Consider the following 21,445-nt stretch of genomic DNA (forward strand, 5'->3'; position numbering starts at 1 on the left):
GTTCCACAATAAGAAGTTTCCTGTTTTGCTCTTGCTGTCTTCCTTGGGAGCATACAATGAGCTTTCAGTTTTAGGGCCTAGGCCATATGGTCTTGCATATGAGAAATGTCTAGTTGGAATGGCCAATGTCACTTTAGCATCCCAAACCTTTTATCTAATGAATCTTTAACACAAAAACCACACAATGAAAAGACGCAATCAGAAAGTGAAGTTTCAAAGCATGTGACCACTTTATTAACCAATAATTGTAGTCACCAGAATAAAAGCAATTTGTCTTTGGTAATCAAATTCTGCAAAGTCAAGACATCAAATACAATGTCATGTGCTAACTGAAATGACCAGCACATTTTGCGGAGGCATGTACATATATTGTTACAAATGACAACATGACATATACAGTATTATGCTCTTATTCTTTTGAAAAATCATGATTACAGCAAAGAAAATAGAAAGTGGAAGTGGCAAACCAATAGCTACAGTATAGCTCTAATATTAGAGCTGATGCCAGCATGACTATGTGAAAGCAAGTGAAGTCCCAGACAGTCCATGTTGAAAGAGTGCACTCAAGGGGGACAGCCTAAGGGCCACGTTAGTAAAGTTCAAGTAGCAGACAGCTGGACCAGGAGTGGAGAGCATAGCATGGAGGCATCAGGACCAGGACTGCATAGCACAGCAAGGAGGCAGGAGCCTCAGCAGATGAGACACCAGCATGGAAGCAGCAGTAAGATGGGATGAGATGAGAGCAGCAGCAGGACCAGGAGATGAAACATGATGAGACAAGACAATAGCAAGAAAATGGCTGGAGACCGCATCGAGGCAGGACTATCAGCAGAGCACAGAGGAGGGCATAAGCAGCAGGACAACACTGGCAGACAGTAGACCACCCACGTCAGCAAGCTTGCACAGGAACTCTGTAGTCAGGATGGGCCCAGCAGGCTTCTTATATCTAGCCGGCACAGGAACTCTGTACAGAGGACCGGCCTGGCTTGTTTGGACAAGTCATCTTTGAGTGAAATATTTTATGCTTTACAACCTTTCCAATTTGGGGAGTCTCATGGGCCTTTTCCTCACCTGGGCTTTTGGGTTATGGGTGGCATCTCTTTGGTGGGCTTACTCCTGGCCCCTTCTAGTTGGGGACTGTTGCGCAGGGTGTAGTTCTGGGAAGCTGAGGAGTTAATGGGTGGAGGCTTTGGCAATCTTTGACTGATTTGTGTCAGTGCAATCAACATATCATTTATACATGTGGTGGTTAGGCCCTGCGTAAGGGCTGCTGTCTGATCCCACAGGGCCTGGTGTGGCTAATCTGAGCCCTCCTCAAGCGCACCAGCTCTGCCCATATGTGATGGAGGTGGAGCCCATGCCTCCTTTCCATGCAGTCGAGCATCTCAATCATTGTCAGTTCCATTGCTGCTGGTGCTGTGGTTGGTGGTGTTTGAGCCACTGTCTGGGGCTCCAAAGCCAGAGTGTCTGGGCTGGTGGGCTGATCTTGCTGGATGTCTGCTGCATCCTGCTGGTGACATGGCATGCTGGAGGCAGCTTGCTCCCATGGCAGGGATGACTCCTCCATGAAGCCAGAGGGATTAAGGTTCATGTTGAGTGGTGTGATGCCAGGGGTGCCAGTATTTGGAGATGTTGTGGCAGCTGCTGCTCTTCTTCACTACACTGGGTTTGTGCATCCAGTTGTAAAGTTGCTGGGATCCCTGGGGCTGCGGTACTGGACCCTGGAACTTCACAGTTGGGACCATCATTGTTCTTGGGCGAGAGCTGTGAAAACAAAGAAGAAGACATAAGTATGAATGCTAAGAAATATATATGTACTGTTTGGCATAAGATGCGCACTTTGTGTCATTCAGTATGAGATCTTATGCCAAAATATATGGACTTCTGTAGCAGACTTGAAATTTACAGATGAGGTGAATTTACAAGCCCTGGCTCGCGTTGTGTCCAGGGTCTCGTCCATCCCTTCAAACATGTCTGATCCCAGCCATTCAATCAGGTGCTGGTCCATGAAATCAGGACTATGGGACAAGGGTCTCCTCCTCCTGTCTATCTTAGATACTTATTATAGCTCACTACCTTGTTCTTCGGCTGTGCCTTCATGTCGCAGTAGCAGTGGGCCACCTGCTTTTCGGTCCTTTTTATTCTGCTGCGCCAGGATATGGCTTGGGCGATAGTGCATCATATCTGACCCTTGCCTACCCTGGAAGTCTTCGCCATATGGTTCCCAAACATCATGCTGTAGTTCTCGCACAAAGACTAGTCCAACCTGCTTCCTGGCTGCCAGATGAGTGGGTTGCCATTTCTACTTCTGGAGAGATGTCACTTTTCTTGCTCTCGCTCCCATAGCCCGCCCTCGCTCCCATAGCCCGCCCCCTTCTTTTCCACCACTCCCTCCTGCTCTGCCAACTCCTTCCCCGCCCTCTTTGTCTATCCCTGTCCTGCCAGCCTCCTTCTACCACATTCGCCTGCCTATCCCCTTCCCCCTCCCACTGCCTCTTATCCTTCCCTCCTCTCTCTGTTCATACTCCTCCTCCTACTAGTACTCCTGCCCTCCTCTTCCTCCTTTCCTCTCTCCCCACGCTCATCATACTCCATCCTCTCTCTCTCCAGCTCCTCCACCCCACCACCACCACTCCTCCACCACACAAAGACAAACTTGAGAGACAAACAAAAACTTCCACACACAGATAAAGACAGAGACAGGTAAAGGTAAACAGGTGATAACACTAAACAGGACAATGCCCTCAGAAATCGCAAAACCAACTGCACTAAGCTCCAAGAACTCACCTCCTCTCCTCTCTCTCTCTTTTGCCTGACACACCCTCAAAGAAACAGCTGCAGGAAGCCAGTATACATAAACAAAGAAAATAACGCGCCAGACATAAACTGATGCGTGATGCATAAAATGACATATGACACGCTAATGCATCGACAATTTGATACTGAGTGATGTGATGTATCGCAAGTTGCGTAACTTACCTATGCAATGCACTGGATCAGAAATTTCCCTAACCATGCCCATTTTTTTTATCATGGATGCTAAGGTGCCATATTTCTGTTTTATTTATAGATTGTGAGCCCTCTGGGGATAGGGAAATACCTACAGTACCTGAATATAATCTGCTTTGAAGCACCAAAAGGCAGAATATAAATAAATTTAATTCATTAGAAAAAATTTTTTAATTTAATTACATTTTAGCCATATTGAGAGTGAACAATTTTCATAAAGCCCATTTCCACCTGTAAAACAAAATTTCCCTCTAAATCAATTCTTCCAATCAAATTTTCACCATAATACCAAATATAAATACATAGTGGTTCATCATTTTTCCTATCGACTCTTGTAACTGAATTCCATTAATATATCAGCTTTTCTAAGAAATGTCATGCCCTTTTTGGGTTTCTACAATACCTTTTTACTAACCTATGTCAGTGTTTAGTTCTCTTCTAATGTAAATGCTTCCTTCCCACTCTTCTAGGAAGGATTCTTACAAGAACCAGCTCGACATGCTCTCTGCTGGTTTGCTAGTTTTAACAGCAATGATCAGAAAATAGGTGCTGTGTTTTTAATGGGTTGGTTTCATGTGTTAAATGTTAAGGAGGGCTAATTCTTTTCCTTCAAAATATGTTTTTGCTTGTTTTGTTCATTATGGGCCTGATTTTCAAAAGCATTTACACACTTAAACTGGGTTGTACATGTGAAAATGTATTTTACCCGTGTAAGTGGGCATCTGAAAATTGCTACAATATTTATCATTAAATTGTCAATAGGTTTTACCTTCATTACATGCATTTAAGTTGGGTATCTCTGGCTTTTGAAAATTGCTATGTTAGTGTATTACATTTACATGCGTAACTCCTTTGAAAATTCACATGTAAGCTATTAATTTTCATATTCTACACTGCTTTGGACAGCTGGTTTTTTATCTTGGGACATAGTTAATATAAACTGTTAAATAGGGCAGGCATGCAGCTCTACTTTTCAAAGAGGGACTTCAGCCTTTAGAACCACCAGTTGCAAGCAATAAGATAAGTTTGATTGCATTACTGGCTACACAGCTTGAGTAGAGTGTTTTTGAAGGAGAGTTGACATGGGACAATAGCTCTGGGTTATATAAGTTTTAACAAAACAAAAAAAATAACAAAGTTAATTGAATATTTCACAAGATGGGAGTTTCTTAAAGTCACTTATTGAAGTAAAAATGGTACTTGTCTCCACTGGAATAAACCAAATAGTGGTTTAGACCCTGGATATGAATACTGGACACCAGAATTTTGTCAGGAATACATAGGATCTACTTTGTTTGTATTTTGGTGATTATCCCAAGGGGATTTCTACAGAGGCTTGTATATATTTTTGGTAAATAAATCAATCAACCAACCAAAAACATACCAAGAAGGTGAAATAATCATATGCAGTATAAGGTCCTCTTATATGTTTTATGCAAATGATTAAACAAATGGAAATGTGTGCATGGAGTCTGCATGCATATGGGATTAATTTGAGAATACTTGGTCCCTTTGTTAGCTCTTAAGATGAGATTCATGTAAAAGTACCAAGCAGCTCTGAAAGCACACATTTCATTTTCCTTTTCTATCAATTTTTGTATTCAAAGTATGCTTATTTTTATCATTTTATAAATACGAATATGAAACCAATGAGGTTTTCGTTCCAGGTATCCAGACCAGAGGAGATGCCAAATATTTTGCAATATCATCAAGATTTAAACCATTCAGTAATGTGGAAAAGACTCTGGTGATTCAATATACAGTAAAACATGAAAGGAAAATTGACTGTGGTGGAGGATATGTCAAGCTCTATCCCTCTAAACTTGATCAAGTGTACATGAATGGAGAATCGCAGTATTACATTATGTTTGGTGAGTTAGCAATTATCTTTAAAAAAAAAAAAAAAAAATGTAAGGCTCATCATTAAATACACATATCCCAATAGGCTTTATATAGCAGGGCATTAGACTAAGGATAAAGGGATTTGATCACCGCAGACAAATTCCATGCTTAGAATGATTTTATAGTCTGACTCCTGTATAAAAGATACAAGTAAGTATCTGTTTGTGCCGTGATACTGTTCACACTCAGAGCAGCAATACTTGCTATCTGAACTCCCTTTTCCATGATAAAATTTAGACGTTCCTAATTACAGTGATAGGAACATAGCAGGGTGACTTGAAATCACTTTTATTCTATCCCTGCAGCCTTCAAGTCAACACAGAATGTCAAAAAGAAACATCTATTCAAATACTTTGGGCTCACTTGATCCAAATTCTTTTGACCTCTGGAGAGCACATAGTGGAAAATCCTGAAGCAGTTTTGAAAAAAAAACCAAGATGTATGGATAGTAATCAGCACAGAAAAAAAGAAAAAAATGTTTCTCCAAGGACAAGTAGGATGGTAGTCCTCACACATGAGCGACATCATCAGATGGAGTCCGGCACGGAAAACTTTTGTATAAAGTCCTCTTATATGTTTTATGCAAATGATTAAACAAATGGAAATGTGTGCATGGAGTCTGCATGCATATGGGATTCATTTGAGAATTCTTGGTCCCTTTGTTAGCTCTTAAGATGAGATTCATGTAAAAGTACCAAGCAGCTCTGAAAGCACACTTTTCATTTTCCTTTTCTATCAATTTTTGTATTTGAAGTATGCTAGAAACTTTGACAGACATACTGAGCATGCCCAGCATGCCGCTAGCCTCACTGCTGTGGAGCTTGTGCTTTTTCTGTGAGAAATTTTGTTTTTTCTTCCTTCCCGCGTTGCATTGGGTCCTTCTGCTGTTTAGGGTTTTATGCTCATCACTTTCGATACGTTTTTGTGGAACTTTGCAGTTGATTACCGACGGTGTCACCTCCCAGTGGCCACCAGCTGTCGACCATGCACCGCATTCTTTTCAGAATGTTGTCATCCAGCTTTCGCTGCTGCCCCCAGTACCCCCCGACCATGTCCATCACAGACCCCCGTGTGGTCTGTGTCCTCTGCCTGGGGGTGTCGCAAGATGTCCGTGTCTGCGATTTCCCTGTACGTGCCAAGATCAGTCCAGACAGCTGGGTTATGCCTCCCCTCCAGCAGATGGAGTCAGAGAGAAAACTGAAAGCATCCCCTAGATATACTGGTGTGCCACCTGCGATCCCTCAGTATATTCTCTGACTCCAGCAGATTGAGAGGCATAACCTGTGGTCCTGGCCTGGTCAGTTTATTGGTACTGGGAAAAAAAAAAAAATAAGAGGGACAAGATCAATTAGTTTCTTTCCTTTCTCCCTTCTGTCTGTCTATGTTGTTGGTTGTCTTGGCGCAGCACGGTTTGGAGCTCAGTGTGGGGCAGGCACAGAGGGCAGTGCCCTCTGCAGTTCTCGGACTAGATTGTCTTTGAGGCTGGGGGAGAGCTTACCGGTGGGCCGGTCAACCTCCCCCCAGTTCCAGGGGTCCCAGCCCTGAAGGGGGTTTTACAAAAAAAAAAAAAAAAAAGGATTAAAAGTTTTTTCTTTTTGAGCCACTTAAGGCCTGTTGGGGACAGGCAGTGAGCTCCTCATCTTTAACCCCGGCCTGCCAGAGCCTCTACGGACTCCGGAGGGGGTAGCTAGTCCACCCGGCGCGCTGTGCTGGTGAAGTGTTTTACTCACCTTGATTTTTGGCGCCTTTTTCTTGCAGCTCCATCTTCTCCCGCGATTATGCGATCTTCGGCCTGCGCGGCCTGTGGGGGGGCGGGGGCGCGATTCTCCCGAGAGGGCCTCTGTCCCCGATGTCTTCCCGGGGGCGAGGGACCCTCTCGGGGGTCTCCTCTTCCCTCTACACCGCGGCATCGCGGCGCTTCAGGCAGCCGTTCCCCGGCCCCTCCTCCCTCGGGGAGGAGTGCGGCGACCATCTTGGCCACGAGGCAGGCAGAATCGGCAGCTTCGGAGGAGGAAATCTCCCCTCCTCCCTCTCCTAGCAAGCAGAGCCCGCGATCTCCGCCCGGTTTGGGGAGCCCTCAAGCCCCTCCTCCCTCAGGATCCACGAAGAAGAATTTAAAAAGGTCAGTGCCATTTTCCTCAGACTTTGTGCTATTAATGCACAAAGCTTTTTTGCACATACACATAGAGAAATATAACTTTATATAATTAATAATTAGTGGTACGAATGGGAGTGACTGCTTTTCATTGATTTTAACTGTATTGTGTTTATATGTTCAATAATAAATATTTTGCACACTAATTATATAAAGTTATATTTCTCTATGTGTATGTACAAAATGGATTTCTAGAGAAATTTGAGTATATAGTCCCTATGTGTTGTTTGCCAAAGCTTTTTTGCAGGCAGAATCTGGCTGGGAGGCGGAAGTTCCCTCTCCTCCGAAGGTCCCCAAAACTTCCTTGGCCCAGGGGAGCCTGCTGGGCATGGGGCCCTCCGGGGCTAATGTCCCCCGCCCGCGGGGGGGGGGGGGGGGGGGGGGGCGGGGGGGGCTGAGGGCACGGGAGATGCAGGAGCCGCTCCGGATCCTCCGGGGGCTCCGGATTTGCTGATGGCGGACGAACAGGGGTCCATAGAGGGGGATGACCCCCAGGTGCTACGTTTATTCGGGAAGGATGAGTTAAGCTCCCTCATTCTCCATGTCCTGCAAGAGCTAGAGCTGACAGCGCCGCCCCAGGATGCGGACACTTCTAGAGGGGATATCGCTATGGCAGGGCTTCGGGCCCCCCCTCAGACTTTCCCCTTCCATCACAAAGTTTTGCAGATTGTCTCGAAGGAGTGGGAGCTGCCAGAGGCTTCCCTACGAGTGACTTGAGCTATGGAAAAGCTATATCCCTTGCCTACGGAATCCCTGGATCTTTTGAAGACACCTGCAGTGGATTCGGCTGTCACGGCTGTGGTTAAGCATATGACTATCCCTGTTACGGGGGGTATAGCCTTGAAAGATCTCCAGGATCGCAAGCTGGAGGTCTTATTGAAGCGCATCTTTGACGTGGCGGCCCTGGGTGTCCGGGCGGCGGCATGCAGCAGCCTTGTGCAGAGGGCCAACCTGTGATGGGTCCAGCAGTTGCTGACCACGCAGGAGCTTCCTCCAGGCGAGGCGGAGCAGGCCAATTGTGTAGAAGCTGCGGTCGCTTATACAGCAGATGCCTTATATGATTTATTGCGCAGTTCAGCTCGCATTATGTCCTCGGCGGTTTCCGCCAGGAGGTTGCTGTGGCTCCGTCGTTGGTCGGCGGATGCCACCTCCAAGGCGAGATTAGGTTCCTTCCCCTTTAAGGGTAAGTTGCTGTTTGGCGAGGAACTAGATCAGCTCATTAAGGACCTGGGAGACAACAAAGTATATAAATTGCCGGAGGATAAGCCTCGTCAGTCTCGGTCTTTTGGGAATGCCAGGGCTCATTTTCGGGGTCAAAGGCGTTTCCGTGCGGGAAGAGGTGGTTCCTTTCCCCAGAGGCAGCAGGCAACGAGATCCCAGTCCTGGTCTCCTTCCTTTCGTGGCAGGAGACCTCAACGAGGAGGCTCCTCACAAAGTTTCGCCATCAGCAAGCCCGCACAATGAAGGTGCGCAGGCCCATTCCTCCGTTCCCTTTATCGGAGGTCGGCTGTCCCGGTTCTGGGAGGAGTGGGTCAAAATAACTTCGGATCAATGGGTCCTCGACGTTGTTCGGTACAGCTACGAGTTGGATTTTGTACGTCCCCTCCGGGATCTTTTTATGATATCGCCGTGCGGTCCGCGGGAAAAACAGCTGGCTATAGCTCAAACAGTCTTATCACCTACAGGTTCTGGGAGCGGTGGTTCCGGTCCCGCCGGACCAGCTCAGGACGGGTCGGTATTCCATATTTATTACTTTTATTATTTATTATTTTTTTTACTATACCGGCTTTCATGACATGGATCACATCAAACCGGTTTACATTTAACAAAGTGTACAAGATAAGAGATAACTCAACAACTGTAACAAGAGCATTGAAAGGAGAGTGACAGTTACAATAAAACGGAAATAAATAACTGGGAGTTGGAGGTAAGAAGAGGGGATTTAACTTACAGCAACTTATTTACAAGGTTACAAGATTGAGTCCGATTAAATGTGGTTTGAATAGTATGATATGTGGTTTGAATAGAATGATAATGATAACAATGTGAAGGTGATGGCAGGGAATGACAAAGATTGTTATTTGAGTCCATTTTTAATAGTGTGATTGAGATGTCGGGAGTAGGTCTCAGTCAGGGATTGGAAAGGCTTTTTTAAAAAGCCACGTTTTCAGCCTTTTTCTAAATGTTGGAAGGCAGGGTTCTTGTCTCAGGTCCGCAGGGATGGAGTTCCATAATGGTGGACCTCCTTTTTGGGAACCATATACTTCCTGGTTCCCAAAAAGGAGGGCACCTTCCGTCCAATTCTGGATCTAAAAGGTGTGAACAAGGCGTTACGCGTGCCTCGCTTTCGTATGGAGACTCTCCGGTCTGTTATTGTGGCTGTCCACAAGGGAGAATATTTGGCTTCTTTGGACCTGACCGAGGCATATCTCCACATTGGAATCCGAGAGCGACATCAAAGATATCTGAGGTTCATGGTGTTAGGGTGCCATTACCAGTTTTGTGCCCTCCCCTTCGGGTTGGCCACCGCTCCGCGAGTGTTCACCAAGGTTCTTGTAGTGGTCGCGGCTTCTCTCCATCGGCAAGGAGTCCTTGTACATCCCTATCTCGACGATTGGCTCATCCGGGCAAAGTCGCAAGTGCCTGCAAACGAGCGGTTTCCTTGGTGGTGCGTCAACTTCAGTCGTTGGGTTGGGTAGTCAACTTCGCGAAGAGCAGACTCGAGCCGACCCAACAGTTGGAGTTTTTGGGCGCTCGGTTCGATACCTTGGTGGGCAAGGTTTTTCTTCCACATCAACGCATGCTCAACCTCATGGCACAGGTGCGGCGCCTGATGGACCTTTCGACTCCCACGGCTTGGGATTATTTACAAGTCATTGGTCATATGGTGTCTACTATGAAGATGGTACAGTGGGCTTTTGCGCATATGCGGTCGTTACAAAGAGCGCTTTTCTCTCGTTGGGATCCCAGATCAGAGGATTACGGGATGGAATTGCCTTTGATGGAGCCGGCCTGCTCCAGTCTCTCCTGGTGGCTAACTCCAGGCAATCTCCTACAGGGAGTGGACCTGGAACCTCCGTCCTGGATGGTGGTGACGACGGATGCCAGCCTTTCAGGCTGTGGGGGGCAGTTTGCCAGTCCCGAGCAGTCCAGGGCACCTGGTCAGCGCTCCAGTCCACCTGGTCCATCAATCGATTGGAGACCAGAGCGGTACGTCTGGCCTTGCGTCGCCTCCTTCCAATGGTGCGCGGCCGACCGGTAAGAATTCTGTCGGACAATGCGACCACAGTGGCGTACATAAATCGGCAAGGAGGCACAAAAAGTCGAGCTGTAGCGACAGAGGCAGCGTTGTTGATGGACTGGGCGGAACGACACATGTCGCGCTTCGCGGCCACCCACATTGCCGGCGTGGACAACGTTCAGGCAGATTACCTCAGTCGGCAACATCTAGATCCAGGAGAATGGGAGCTCTCGACAGAGGCGATGTGTCTCATCACTCAGCGTTGGGGGACTCCGCGCTTGAACCTGATGGCGACTCGACTAAATGCGAAAGCGGCGCGTTTCTTCAGTCGAAGAAGAGAACACGCGTCGGAAGGGGTGGATGCGTTTGTGCTTCCGTGGCCCCATCACATCCTTCTTTGTGTTTCCTCCGTGGCCCCTGGTGGGGAAGGTGTTATGACGCATAGAGTCCCATCAAGGTCGGGTGATTCTCGTGGCTCCGGAATGGCCGCGTCGCCCGTGGTTTGCGGATCTCGTCAATCTGGCGGTGGACAGTCCGCTACGTCTGGGTCATCTTCCCAATCTTCTCCGTCAGGGTCCGGTATTTTTCGATCTGGCGGATCACTTTTGTCTGGCGGCTTGGCTTATGAGCGGAAGCAGTTAAGGAAGAGAGGTTATTCGGATGCGGTTGTGTCTACTCTCCTTCGGGCGCGTCAGTCTTCCACTACGCTTGCTTATGCTAGGGTCTGGAAGGTTTTCCACGATTGGTGTACCGCGCTAAGTATTTCGCCCAGACGTTCGTCCGTGCCTCATATCCTTATGTTCTTACAGGATGGCCTGAAGAAGGGTTTGGCGTATAATTCGCTTCGAGTCCAGGTAGCGGCTCTGGGTTGCTTGAGAGTTGAAGGGTCCTCCCTTGCGAGTCACCCAGATGTGGCTCGTTTTTTGCGAGGTGTTAGAAACTTGCGTCCTTCTATTAGGCTTCCCTGTCCTTCCTGGAACTTGAACTTGGTACTCCGTGGCCTGTGTGCGGCCCCGTTTGAGCCTATTAAAACGGCTTCGTTAAAGGATCTGACTCTCAAGACGGTATTTCTTGTGGCCATTTCCTCGGCTCGTCGGGTGTCGGAGCTTCAGGCTCTTTCTTGCAGAGAACCGTTTTTGCGTATTTCTGCATCAGGAGTTTCTTTACGAACCGTACCCTCCTTCTTACCTAAGGTGGTCTCAGCGTTTCATGTCAACCAGACGGTAGAGTTGCCTTCTTTTTCGGAAGAGAAACTGCAGTCTTCTCAAGGTAGGGACTTGAGACGTCTGGACGTCCGTCGAATTCTTTTGCGCTATTTGGAGGTTACCAATGACTTTAGAAGGTCGGATCACCTTTTCGTGTTATGGAATGGACCCAAGAAGGGTCTTCAGGCGTCCAAAGCTACGATCGCACGCTGGTTGAAGGGCGCTATTGCATCCACGTATATTGGCTGCGGTAAGCCTGTTCCTGATGGGCTTAAAGCTCATTCGTTGCGTTCTCAAGCGACTTCGTGGGCAGAAAATCAATTGGTCTCTTCCCAAGAGATATGCAGGGCAGCCACTTGGAAATCCTGGCATACGTTTCCCAGGCATTATCGCCTGGATGTCCGTGGTCCGTCTGCACAGTCCTTTGGGAGCAGCGTGATTCGAGCGGGACTCTCAGGGTCCCACCCCAGTTGAGGAGGCTTGGGTACATCCCAGCTGTCTGGACTGATCTTGGTACGTACAGGGAAAGGAAAATTAGTTTCTTACCTGATAATTTTCGTTCCTGTAGTACCATGGATCAGTCCAGACGCCCGCCCACAGTTTTCTGGGAGTCCGCTCGTGTTCCTTAATTCTTCCATTACAGTTTATATCCACAACGTTTTCAATGTTAGGTTTGTCATTGTTTCGTGTTTTACTGTACACTCTTTGGTGTCCTACTTGTTATTTCTGATTTTGTCTGTTATCAAGGAGGTTTCTGTTTGATCTGGCCTCTAAGTTAAAATACTATAAATAAAGTAAAATTTTGGAAATCTATTGGGGGCAGTGTTGAAAGTGGTTAATTCCTTACTTCTGCTTTGATATCACATATATTGAGGGATCGCAGGTGGCACACCAGTATATCTAGGGGGTGCTTTCAGTTTTCTCTCTGACTCCATCTGCTGGAGGGGAGGCATAACCCAGCTGTCTGGACTGATCCATGGTACTACAGGAACGAAAATTATCAGGTAAGAAACTAATTTTCCTTTTTGTGCCCAGATGACCCCTAAGGGCCATCGGGCGTGTTTAGACAAAATAGAAAAGCTGTTTGGCGCTAAGAAATCAGATCTGTCGTCAGCATTCAGGACTTCCACACCACAAGGGAAGGGAGTCTCGGCATCGACACCCTCGATGTCCGATCCTCGATCCCAAGATAGGGGCAGAGAACCATGCAAGATCAATATCCTCGCGATCCAGGTCAGGTTACTCTCCATTGCCATCGGTTCTGGGGAAGGACTGAGGGGAGCTCCAAGAAAATTCTAGGAAACACCGTCACTGATCATCCTCTTCAAAGTCAGACCACAGGAAGACATCTACCGCGTCAGTGCCTCCCCTGAAGCGGTTTCGTGCAGATGAGGTGGTACCCTCTGGTGCTCCCGAGGACTCTCGGCGATCTCCACCGATTTCAGGTGGAAGGTTCAGTCCCCCCCGTGACTCTGGAGTCGATCCAATTGTGCTGCCTCCTCCTCCTCCTCAATCCTTCCTTTCCTCAGCAGCTTTTGAAGAAGAGTTAGAGAGGCGTGTGTGGTTGGCAGTCGGCCGGACCCTGCATGGCATCGAGCCTCCGGTTCCAGCGGGACCGTCACTGCCGCAGGAGCCAAATCCATTGGTGCTTGCACCTCTTTTGGAGCGGCAGGACTGACTGCTCGGTGTCTTACCGACACAGCCCTCTCCGATACCCCAAACCCCTTCGTTGTTGAAGGGAGCATCGCTGCTGCTGCCACCGGTCCCCATTCTAGTGAGTGACTCCTCGGACGACGAAGGTCCATCGGGGTCGACGATGCCTCAGCCGTGCATGGCACCCCGGTAACCTCTGGAACTCCTGGGGCCATCGGGACTGATGCCCTCGGTGCCATCGATGCCCCTGGCACTCCCGATGCCAGTGGATCCATTGGTTTCCAGGATTCCACTGGTGCCCTCTGTACCATCGTCGGTTCCGCTGGTGTCCCTGCAGCCCTCTGGCTCGAGGCTTAGGGCTCAGGTGGAGGCTCCATTCCCTCGCATCTCCGGACATTCAAAGTGAAGGGAAGCCCCCTATGATGCTTGGGAAGGAGAGGCATCTTTTTCCTCCATGGAGGAATCAAAGGACTTGGCTTCTGAACCCTCTCCACCGCAAAAGAGGCTGAAATCCCTTCCAGAGGATCTTTCTTTTGCTGGATTTATCAAGGCCACATCCTCTGGCAACAAATTCCAGAGCTTTATTGTGGATTGAGTGAAAAAGAATTTTCTCCGATTAGTCTTAAATGTGTTACTTGCTAATTTCAAGGAATGCCCCCTAGTCCTTCTATTATTCGAAAGTGTAAATAACCGAGTCACATCTACTCGTTCAAGACCTCTCATGATCTTAAAGACCTCTATCATATCCCCCCTCAGCCGTCTCTTCTCCAAGCTGAACAGCCCTAACCTCTTCAGCCTTTCCTCATAGGGCAGCTGTTCCATCTCCTTTATCATTTTGGTTGTACCTTCTCCATCGCAACTATATCTTTTTTGAGATGCGGCGACCAGAATTGTACACAGTATTCAAGGTGCGGTCTCACCATGGAGCGATATAGAGGCATTATGACATTTTCCGTTTTATTAACCATTCCCTTCCTAATAATTCCTAACATTCTGTTTGCTTTTTTTGACTGCTGCAGCACACTGAGCCGACGATTTTAAAATATTAGCTACTATGATGCCTAGATCTTTTTCCTGGGTGGTAGTTCCTAATATGGAACCTAACATCATGTAACTACAGCAAGGGTTATTTTTCTCTATATGCAACACCTTGCACTTGGGCACATTGAATTTCATCTGCCATTTGGATGCCCAATGTTCCAGTCTTGCAAGGTCCTTCTGTAATGTATCACAATCCACTTGCAATTTAATTACTCTGAATAATTTTGTATCATCCGCAAATTTGATAACCTCACTCATCGTATTCCTTTCCAGATCATTTATATAGCACTGGCCAAGTACAGATCCCTGAGGCACTCCACTGTTTACCCTTTTCCACTGAAAAAATTGACCATTTAAACCTACTCTCTGTTTCCTGTCTTTTAACCAGTTTGTAATCCACGAAAGGACATCGCCTCCTATCCAATGACTTTTTAGTTTTCGTAGAAGCTTCTCATGAGAGACTTTGTCAAACGCCTTCTGAAAATCCAAATATACTATATCTACTGGTTCACCTTTATCCACATGTTTATTAACCCCTTCAAAAAAATGAAGCAGATTTGTTAGGCAAGACTTCCCTTGGGTATATCCATGTTGACTGTGACCCATTAAACCATGTCTTTCTATATGCGCTACGATTTTGATCTTGAGAATAGTTTCCACTATTTTTCCTGGCACTGAAGTCAGGCTCACTGGTCTATAGTTACCCGGATCGCCCCTGGTGCCTTTTTTAAATATTGGGGTTACATTGGCCACCTCCAGTCTTCAGGTACAATGGATGATTTTAATGATAGGTTACAAATTTTAACTAATAGATCAGAAATTTCATTTTTTAGTTCCTTCAGTACCCTAGGATGCATACCATCTGGTCCAGGTGATTTGCCACTCTTTAGTTTGTCAATATGGCCTACTTACATCTTCCAGGTTCACAGTGATTTTGTTCAGTTCGTCTGACTCATCACCCCTGAAAACCATTTCCAGAACTGGTATCTCCCCAACATCCTCATTAGTAAACATGGAAGCAAAGAATTCATTTAGACTTTTTGCAATGGTCTTATCTTCCCTAAGAGCCCCTTTAACCCCTCGGTCATCTAATGGTCCAACCGACTCCCTCACAGGTTTCTTGCTTCAGATATATTTTAAATAGTTTTTATTATGAGTTTTTGCCTCTATGGCCAATTTCATTTCAAATTCTCTCTTCGCCTGTCTTATCAATGTTTTACACTTAACTTGGCAATGCTTATGTTTTATCCTATTTTCTTCAGAAGGATCCTTCTTCCAATTTTTGAAGAATGTTTTTTTGGCCAAAATATCATCCTTCACCTTACCTTTTAACCATGACGGTAATAGTTTTGCCTTCCTTCCACCCTTCTTAATGTGTGGAATACATATGGACTGCATCTCTAGGATTGTATTTTTAAACAATGTCCTTGCATGTTGAACACTTTTAACCTTTGCAGCTGCTCCTTTCAGTTTTTTTCTGTTTTCCTCATTTTATCAAAGTTTCCCTTTTGAAAGTTTAGTGTTAGAGCTGCAGATTTACTTATTGTCCCCCTTCCAGTTATTAGTTTAAATTTGATCATGTTATGATCACTGTTGCCAAGTGGCCCCACCACCGTTACCTCTCTCACCAAATCCTGCGTTCCACTAAGAATTAAATCTAAAATAGCTCCCTCTCTTGTTGGTTCCTGAACCAATTGCTCCATGAAGCAGTCATTTATTGCGTTTATTGGGGTAATTGAAATATCCCTTTATTATTGCACTGCCAAATTGGTTAGCTTCCCTGATTTCTTTTAGCATTTCATCATCTGTCTGACCATTTTGTCCAGGTGGATGGTAGTATACTCCTATCACTATACTCTTACCCAACACACATGGGATTTCTACCTGTATAGATTCTATTGAGCATTTAGTCTCTTGTATGATCTTTATCCTGTTGGACTCTATACCCTTCCGGACATAAAGTGCCTCACCCCCACCAAGTTGATCCTCCCTATCATTGCGATATAATTTGTACCCTGATATAGCACTGCCCCATTGGTTATCCTCCTTCCCCCAAGTCTCTATGATACCAGTTATGTCAATCTGACCATTTGCTGCTATATACTCTAACTCTCCCATCTTACTTCTTAGACGTCTGGCATTGGCATACAGACATTTCAAAGTGTGTTTTTTGTTTGTATTAACAACCTGCTTTTCAGTTGTTAGGGATAATTCGGAAATCATTAGCTTTGGTGATTTTTTACATATAGGCACATGGACTATGTTTGCTTTTAATGGAACCTCTCTGTTGAGATGCCCTAACTCTCCTGTTTCATTAGTATCCTTCAAGGATACATTTCTCCGAACCATGTACTGCTGCGTGACTGTCGGCTTTCCCCCTTGTTCTAGTTTAAAAGCTGCTCTGTCTCCTTTTTGAAAGTTAGTGCCAACAGCTTGGTTCCACTCTGGTTAAGGTGGAGCCCATCCTTTCGGAAAAGTCTCCCCTTTCCCAAAAGGTTTCCTCAGTTCCTTACAAAGCTGAATCCCTCTTCCCTGCACCGTCATCTCATCCACGCATTGAAACTGGAGCTCTGCTTGCCTCTGGGAACCTGCACGTAGAACAGGAAGCATTTCAGAGAATGTGACCCTGGAGGTTCTGGATTTCAGCTTCCTACCTAAAATCCTAAATTTGGCTTCCAGAACCTCTCTCCCACATTTTCCTATGTCATTGTTGCCCACATGTACCACGACAGCCGGCTCCTCCCCAGCACTGTCTATAATCCTATCTAGGTGACGCATGAGGTCTGCCACCTTCGCACCAGGCAGGCAAGTTACCAGGCGGTTCTCACGTCCGCCAGCTACCCTGCTATCTACATTTCTAATAATCGAATCACCACCTATGATGGCCAGCCTAACCCTTCCCTCCTGGGCAGTAGCCCTGGGAGACTTGTCCTCAGTGCGAGAGGACAATACATCACCTGGAGAGCAGGTCCTTGCTACAGGATTACTTCCTGCTACACCAGGGTGATCTCCTACTGGGAGACCTTTCTGATCCAAGGCAGCACTGGGGCTGCCAGACTGGATTTGGGACTTGGCTACTATGTCCCTGAAGGTCTCATCAATGTACCTCTCTGCCTGCCTCAGCTCCTCCAAATCTGCTACTCTAGCCTCCAGAGATCGGACTCGTTCTCTGAGAGCCAGGAGCTCTTTGCACCGAGTGCACACATATACAATCTCTCACCGGTGGGTAAAAATCATACATGTGACACTCAATGCAAAAGACTGGAAAGCCCCCCTCTTGCTGCTGGACTGCTGCCTTCATCTTAGTTTTATTGAGTTCCTAGTTAAGTTTAGGAGACTAAGGGAGTTGGAATGAGAGTACTTTAAATTTACAGGTGAATTAACTAATTAATCAGCTAGTGTCCTACAAGGGGATGATTAAACTTTCAATAAGGGCTGGTACAATAGTATGATTATAGATAAGACCCTGATTGGTTTTTAATGAGAAAGTGTCTCGTGCCTAAAAATCAAGGGCTGAGAGAGAATCCTCTTATTGGCCCCACACCTGAAGCCTGCAACCTTACAAAAAAAATGGAAAAGGCGTCAGCAAGAAGCAAGCAGAGAGGACGTGTAAACTAACCTGCAGAGGAGTCCTCTGTGGGACATTTCAGGCTGCATGGCATTTTCTGGTGCAAATCTTTCCCTGCTTTGGGTAAATGCCTGTGGGGGTAGCAATAGGACTTGACAGCTTTCCTGTGCAGCTCACAGAGAGTGGGGAGACCTACCATGCTATGGATGAATCTGACCATAGTTCTCACTGAAGAGTGTGTGACTCCAAGAGGTCAAGTTTTTCTTCTAAACTTCTTTATGCTTCTTGCGTACGGATGGGGGAGATCCAGGGTGCAGGCTCAAAGGCCCGTAGGATGACAATCATGGTTCCCATGCATGCAATGTTTTCTCTTGCTCTGCTGCAATCTGAGCTGCCCTAGTAGAGGCCTCAAACTCTGCAGTTTTGGCAGGAATGTTAGCCATTTTAGGCCTTTCTCTGGCAGACATCTCAGGCACCTGGCAGTATGGGGCTGACTTGGCCATGATCTTTGGAGACCATCAGATGCTGGACTCTGCAGACATTCCTTAAGATTGGGAACTTTTGGGACATCCTAAGGATCTGGAGGATTTATCCTCTGAATTTGCACAAGGCTTTTTGTACCATACAGAAGCTGGAGGGGAAATGCAATACTTCCCCGGGGACCAGGAAGGCTCTTTCTGGAAAGCCAGGGTCCTGCAAGCATCCCAGGGACTTACAGAGATTCCCTCTCCAGTCTTAGTGACTGCAGGAAGGTTCTAAAAAGCATTTGGTCTTTGCTAGTTGCACTTTGCTGGAAGAAGGGGAAATTTCCTTGGAAGGAAGAATGACTGTTATTTGTTTGTTTCATAGCCATGAGAACCCAGCATTGATTGATTAGGTTGTTTCCTGTCTCCAGATCGTGAATGCCAAGATTGAGTAAGTCCCGCTTTTGGACCCATCATCAAGTGGGTTGCAAATCCACCAAGTCTTTCCCTTTACACTCCAAGGTGGTGGAGATGGGGCTGGTAAATTTGGAGATCCCAGAGGCTGGTCTCAAGGTGATAAAGTATCTTCTTAAACTGTATCTCCTTTTGTCAGATGTGGTTCAACATTTGTGTCAGGTCCCTTGGTTGGATGCTCTAGTTACTAAGTGTGTGGCTATCAGTGTAGAGAGTAGCACTTCTTTTAAGGATCCTCAGTATAGAAAGACTGAGTGCCCCTTGAAACACCTGTTTACTTTCATGGCACAGATTTCTATTTGCAGTGGTCTTGTAGTGTGGGCACTTTTGTGCTGGGTCCGACAGCTCCCGGAAGGGGTGGAAATCGCCAAAATGGAATTGGCTGTGGCCTTCCTGGTTGATGCCATTATACAATTTGCTCCAGAGTTCTTCCTGATTGTGACTAACCATGGTAGCCAGAAGGTTCCTCTGACTTTGCAACTGGGCATCAGATTCTTGTTCAAAATCTCATTTGGGGAAATTTCCTTTTAAAGAGAAGCTTCTGTTTGGAGATAATCTGGAATAACTGGTTAAGAATTTGGGGGATCCTAAGCTGCAGAGGCTCTTTGAGGACAAGGGTCAGTCTTTCTAACAAAGGTCAAGGTCAGTTTCGTGAAACTAGACATTTCAGAGCAGGCAGATGATTGTATTCTTACTCCATTTGGGGCTCACATGCTTCCAAGAGTAAGGATCAGTTCTTTCGAGGCTTCCACAAGCCATGGTAAAAGCCAGCTAATTCCTCCAGAACTGGTAGAACCTTTCAATGAAGCATAGTAGGGTCATTCTTTGGTTCTTCCAGTGGGTGGACACTTACATTTCAAAATGGAGACTACGTTCAGTACACATGGTGGTCTCTCAAGGCAAGTATGTCTCCTAGCTAGACCTGTTGGAGGCTTATTTTCATATTCCCGTCAAACGGATGGGAATATGATTTTTCATTCTATAGGAGTATTTTTGGTTCAGAGCTCTCCCATTTGGTCAGACAGCAGCATCATGGACCTTTGCCAAGATCACAGTCTTAGGGGCAGCCTTTTTGCGGAGAGGAGGAATCAGTTCACTCTTACTTGGATGACTAGTTAATCAGAGCAAAATCTTATGACGGCGATATTCGAGTATCAGACAGAGTGATCAAAGTCTTAGAAAACTTGAGCTGGGGGATCAATTTCACAAAGAGTAAGCTTTGCCCTGCTCAGTCTTTAGATTACTTCGTAGTGCATTTCCATTCGGAGTTGGATCAGCTAAGTCTAACTTCGGTCAGAATAGAAATATTGATCAAGCCAGGTGCAAGGTGTGGTCACTCTGGAAGCTACAAGAGCTTGTGATTATGTACAGATGCTCAGTTCCATGGCAGCAGCATTGGATCAAATTCCATGGGCAAGGGCTCACATAAGGCTGCTCAGTCATCTCTCCTGCTTGCTGATCACCTCTTTCCCAAAACTACAAGATTTGTCTACTGGTGCCAGTGTCTGTGAATCACGGTCTTTCGTGGTACACGGTTCCTCAGATCCTTTTGCAGAGAGTCATTCTCTTGACTCCTTTCTGGAGAACAATAGATGTGATCCTTTCAGAATGAGGAGCACATTATCTGAGTCAAATGGCCATGGGAGTTTGGTCTCCAGAGGAAGCAGACTGATCAATCAACATACTGTAGACAAAGGCAATTTTTGGGAATCCTGGTCGTGGGTTGCCCCTTACCCACATTGGCAGGCACCCAACCCGGATTCCCTCCTGACGGCCTGGGACAGCCGGGCCCCGAATCCAGCGGCGGTGTCTCTCCCATGCGGCACCAGTCGCTGCTGACTTCCTCTCTCTGTGCACTCTCCTAGCGCACGCGCTCGGCACTTATCCCTACTTAAAGGGGCCGCGATAGGAAACCTTGGCCCAGCCCACGAAGATGACATCACAGATCTGGGCTATTTAAGGCCGCATCAGCTTCCTGTACCTTGCCTTGGCAACAGGTCCTGCTTGTGAGAGTGCGTTTTTACTGTGTTCCAGTGTTCCTGATCCTGAGTTCCTTCTTGTTCCTGATCCTGAGTTTCTGCCTGTTCCTGATCCTGTGGCCCTGCTTGTTGCTGTTCCTACGCTCCCCAACTTGGATTGTCTTCCTGGTTCTGACTTCGACTTGGTTTCCTGGTTCCGTCTGTCTGCTGCCCATTCTGACCTTTGGCTTGTCTTCTCGTCTCTGCTTGTTTGCTGCCTGCCCTGATCTCTGGCCTGGTTCTTCATGCTGCCTGTTCACTGCCAGCCCTGACACCTGGACTGTCCATGGCTTCTCCTGAATTCTGCCAGCCTTGACCTGGACCTCCTGATGCCGCCTCATCTTCTCTCTGGATTCCGCTTCGTGAGAAGACCCGCACCTAAGTCCTGCCGGCCCTGGCACCCAAGGGCTAAACCTGAGGGGAACGAGGGCTGGTATAGATGAAGCTCCAGCTGGGTCTCCTCCACCAGTACCGCCTCCTGGTGACGAGGTCCACTGGGGGCCGTCCCTCTGTGGTGCCTCCAATTCTCGTCCTGGATCAATCCACCTGGATCTAGTTAATTTTCTTCCCTTGCTGCAGGGAAATGTGGTAAAAGTGCTCTTTAACAATATGAAAGCAGTGGTCTATATGAACAGACAGGGTGGCACCAGAAGTCTAGGGGTCGTAGAGAAGACGAATCTTCTCTTCTTGGGTGGAACTGCATCTGAAGAACTTA

General features: G+C 46.8%; 1 protein-coding gene and 1 long non-coding RNA gene across 8 annotated transcripts in view; one reads left to right on the top strand and one right to left on the bottom strand.

Moving 5' to 3' along the window:
* The window catches only part of CALR3 (calreticulin 3), a 201,719-nt gene that overhangs the window by 49,319 nt on the left and 130,955 nt on the right, over window positions 1-21,445 (top strand). For all 6 annotated transcript variants that reach the window (XM_029614222.1, XM_029614223.1, XM_029614220.1 and 3 more), the window contains exon 3: window positions 4,677-4,880. In XM_029614222.1, the coding sequence (XP_029470082.1) occupies window positions 4,677-4,880 (204 nt within the window). The remainder of the gene's footprint in view (window positions 1-4,676; window positions 4,881-21,445) is intronic.
* LOC115097989 overlaps window positions 220-21,445 on the bottom strand; it is a 111,389-nt gene continuing 90,163 nt past the window's right edge. The window contains exon 4 of one of the 2 annotated variants that reach the window (XR_003858383.1): window positions 220-1,764. This is a non-coding gene — a long non-coding RNA (uncharacterized LOC115097989). The remainder of the gene's footprint in view (window positions 1,765-21,445) is intronic. The other variant, XR_003858384.1, reaches the window with a different exon arrangement.

Source organism: Rhinatrema bivittatum, chromosome 8, assembly GCF_901001135.1.
Source record: "Rhinatrema bivittatum chromosome 8, aRhiBiv1.1, whole genome shotgun sequence".
Lineage (NCBI taxonomy): Eukaryota > Metazoa > Chordata > Amphibia > Gymnophiona > Rhinatrematidae > Rhinatrema > Rhinatrema bivittatum.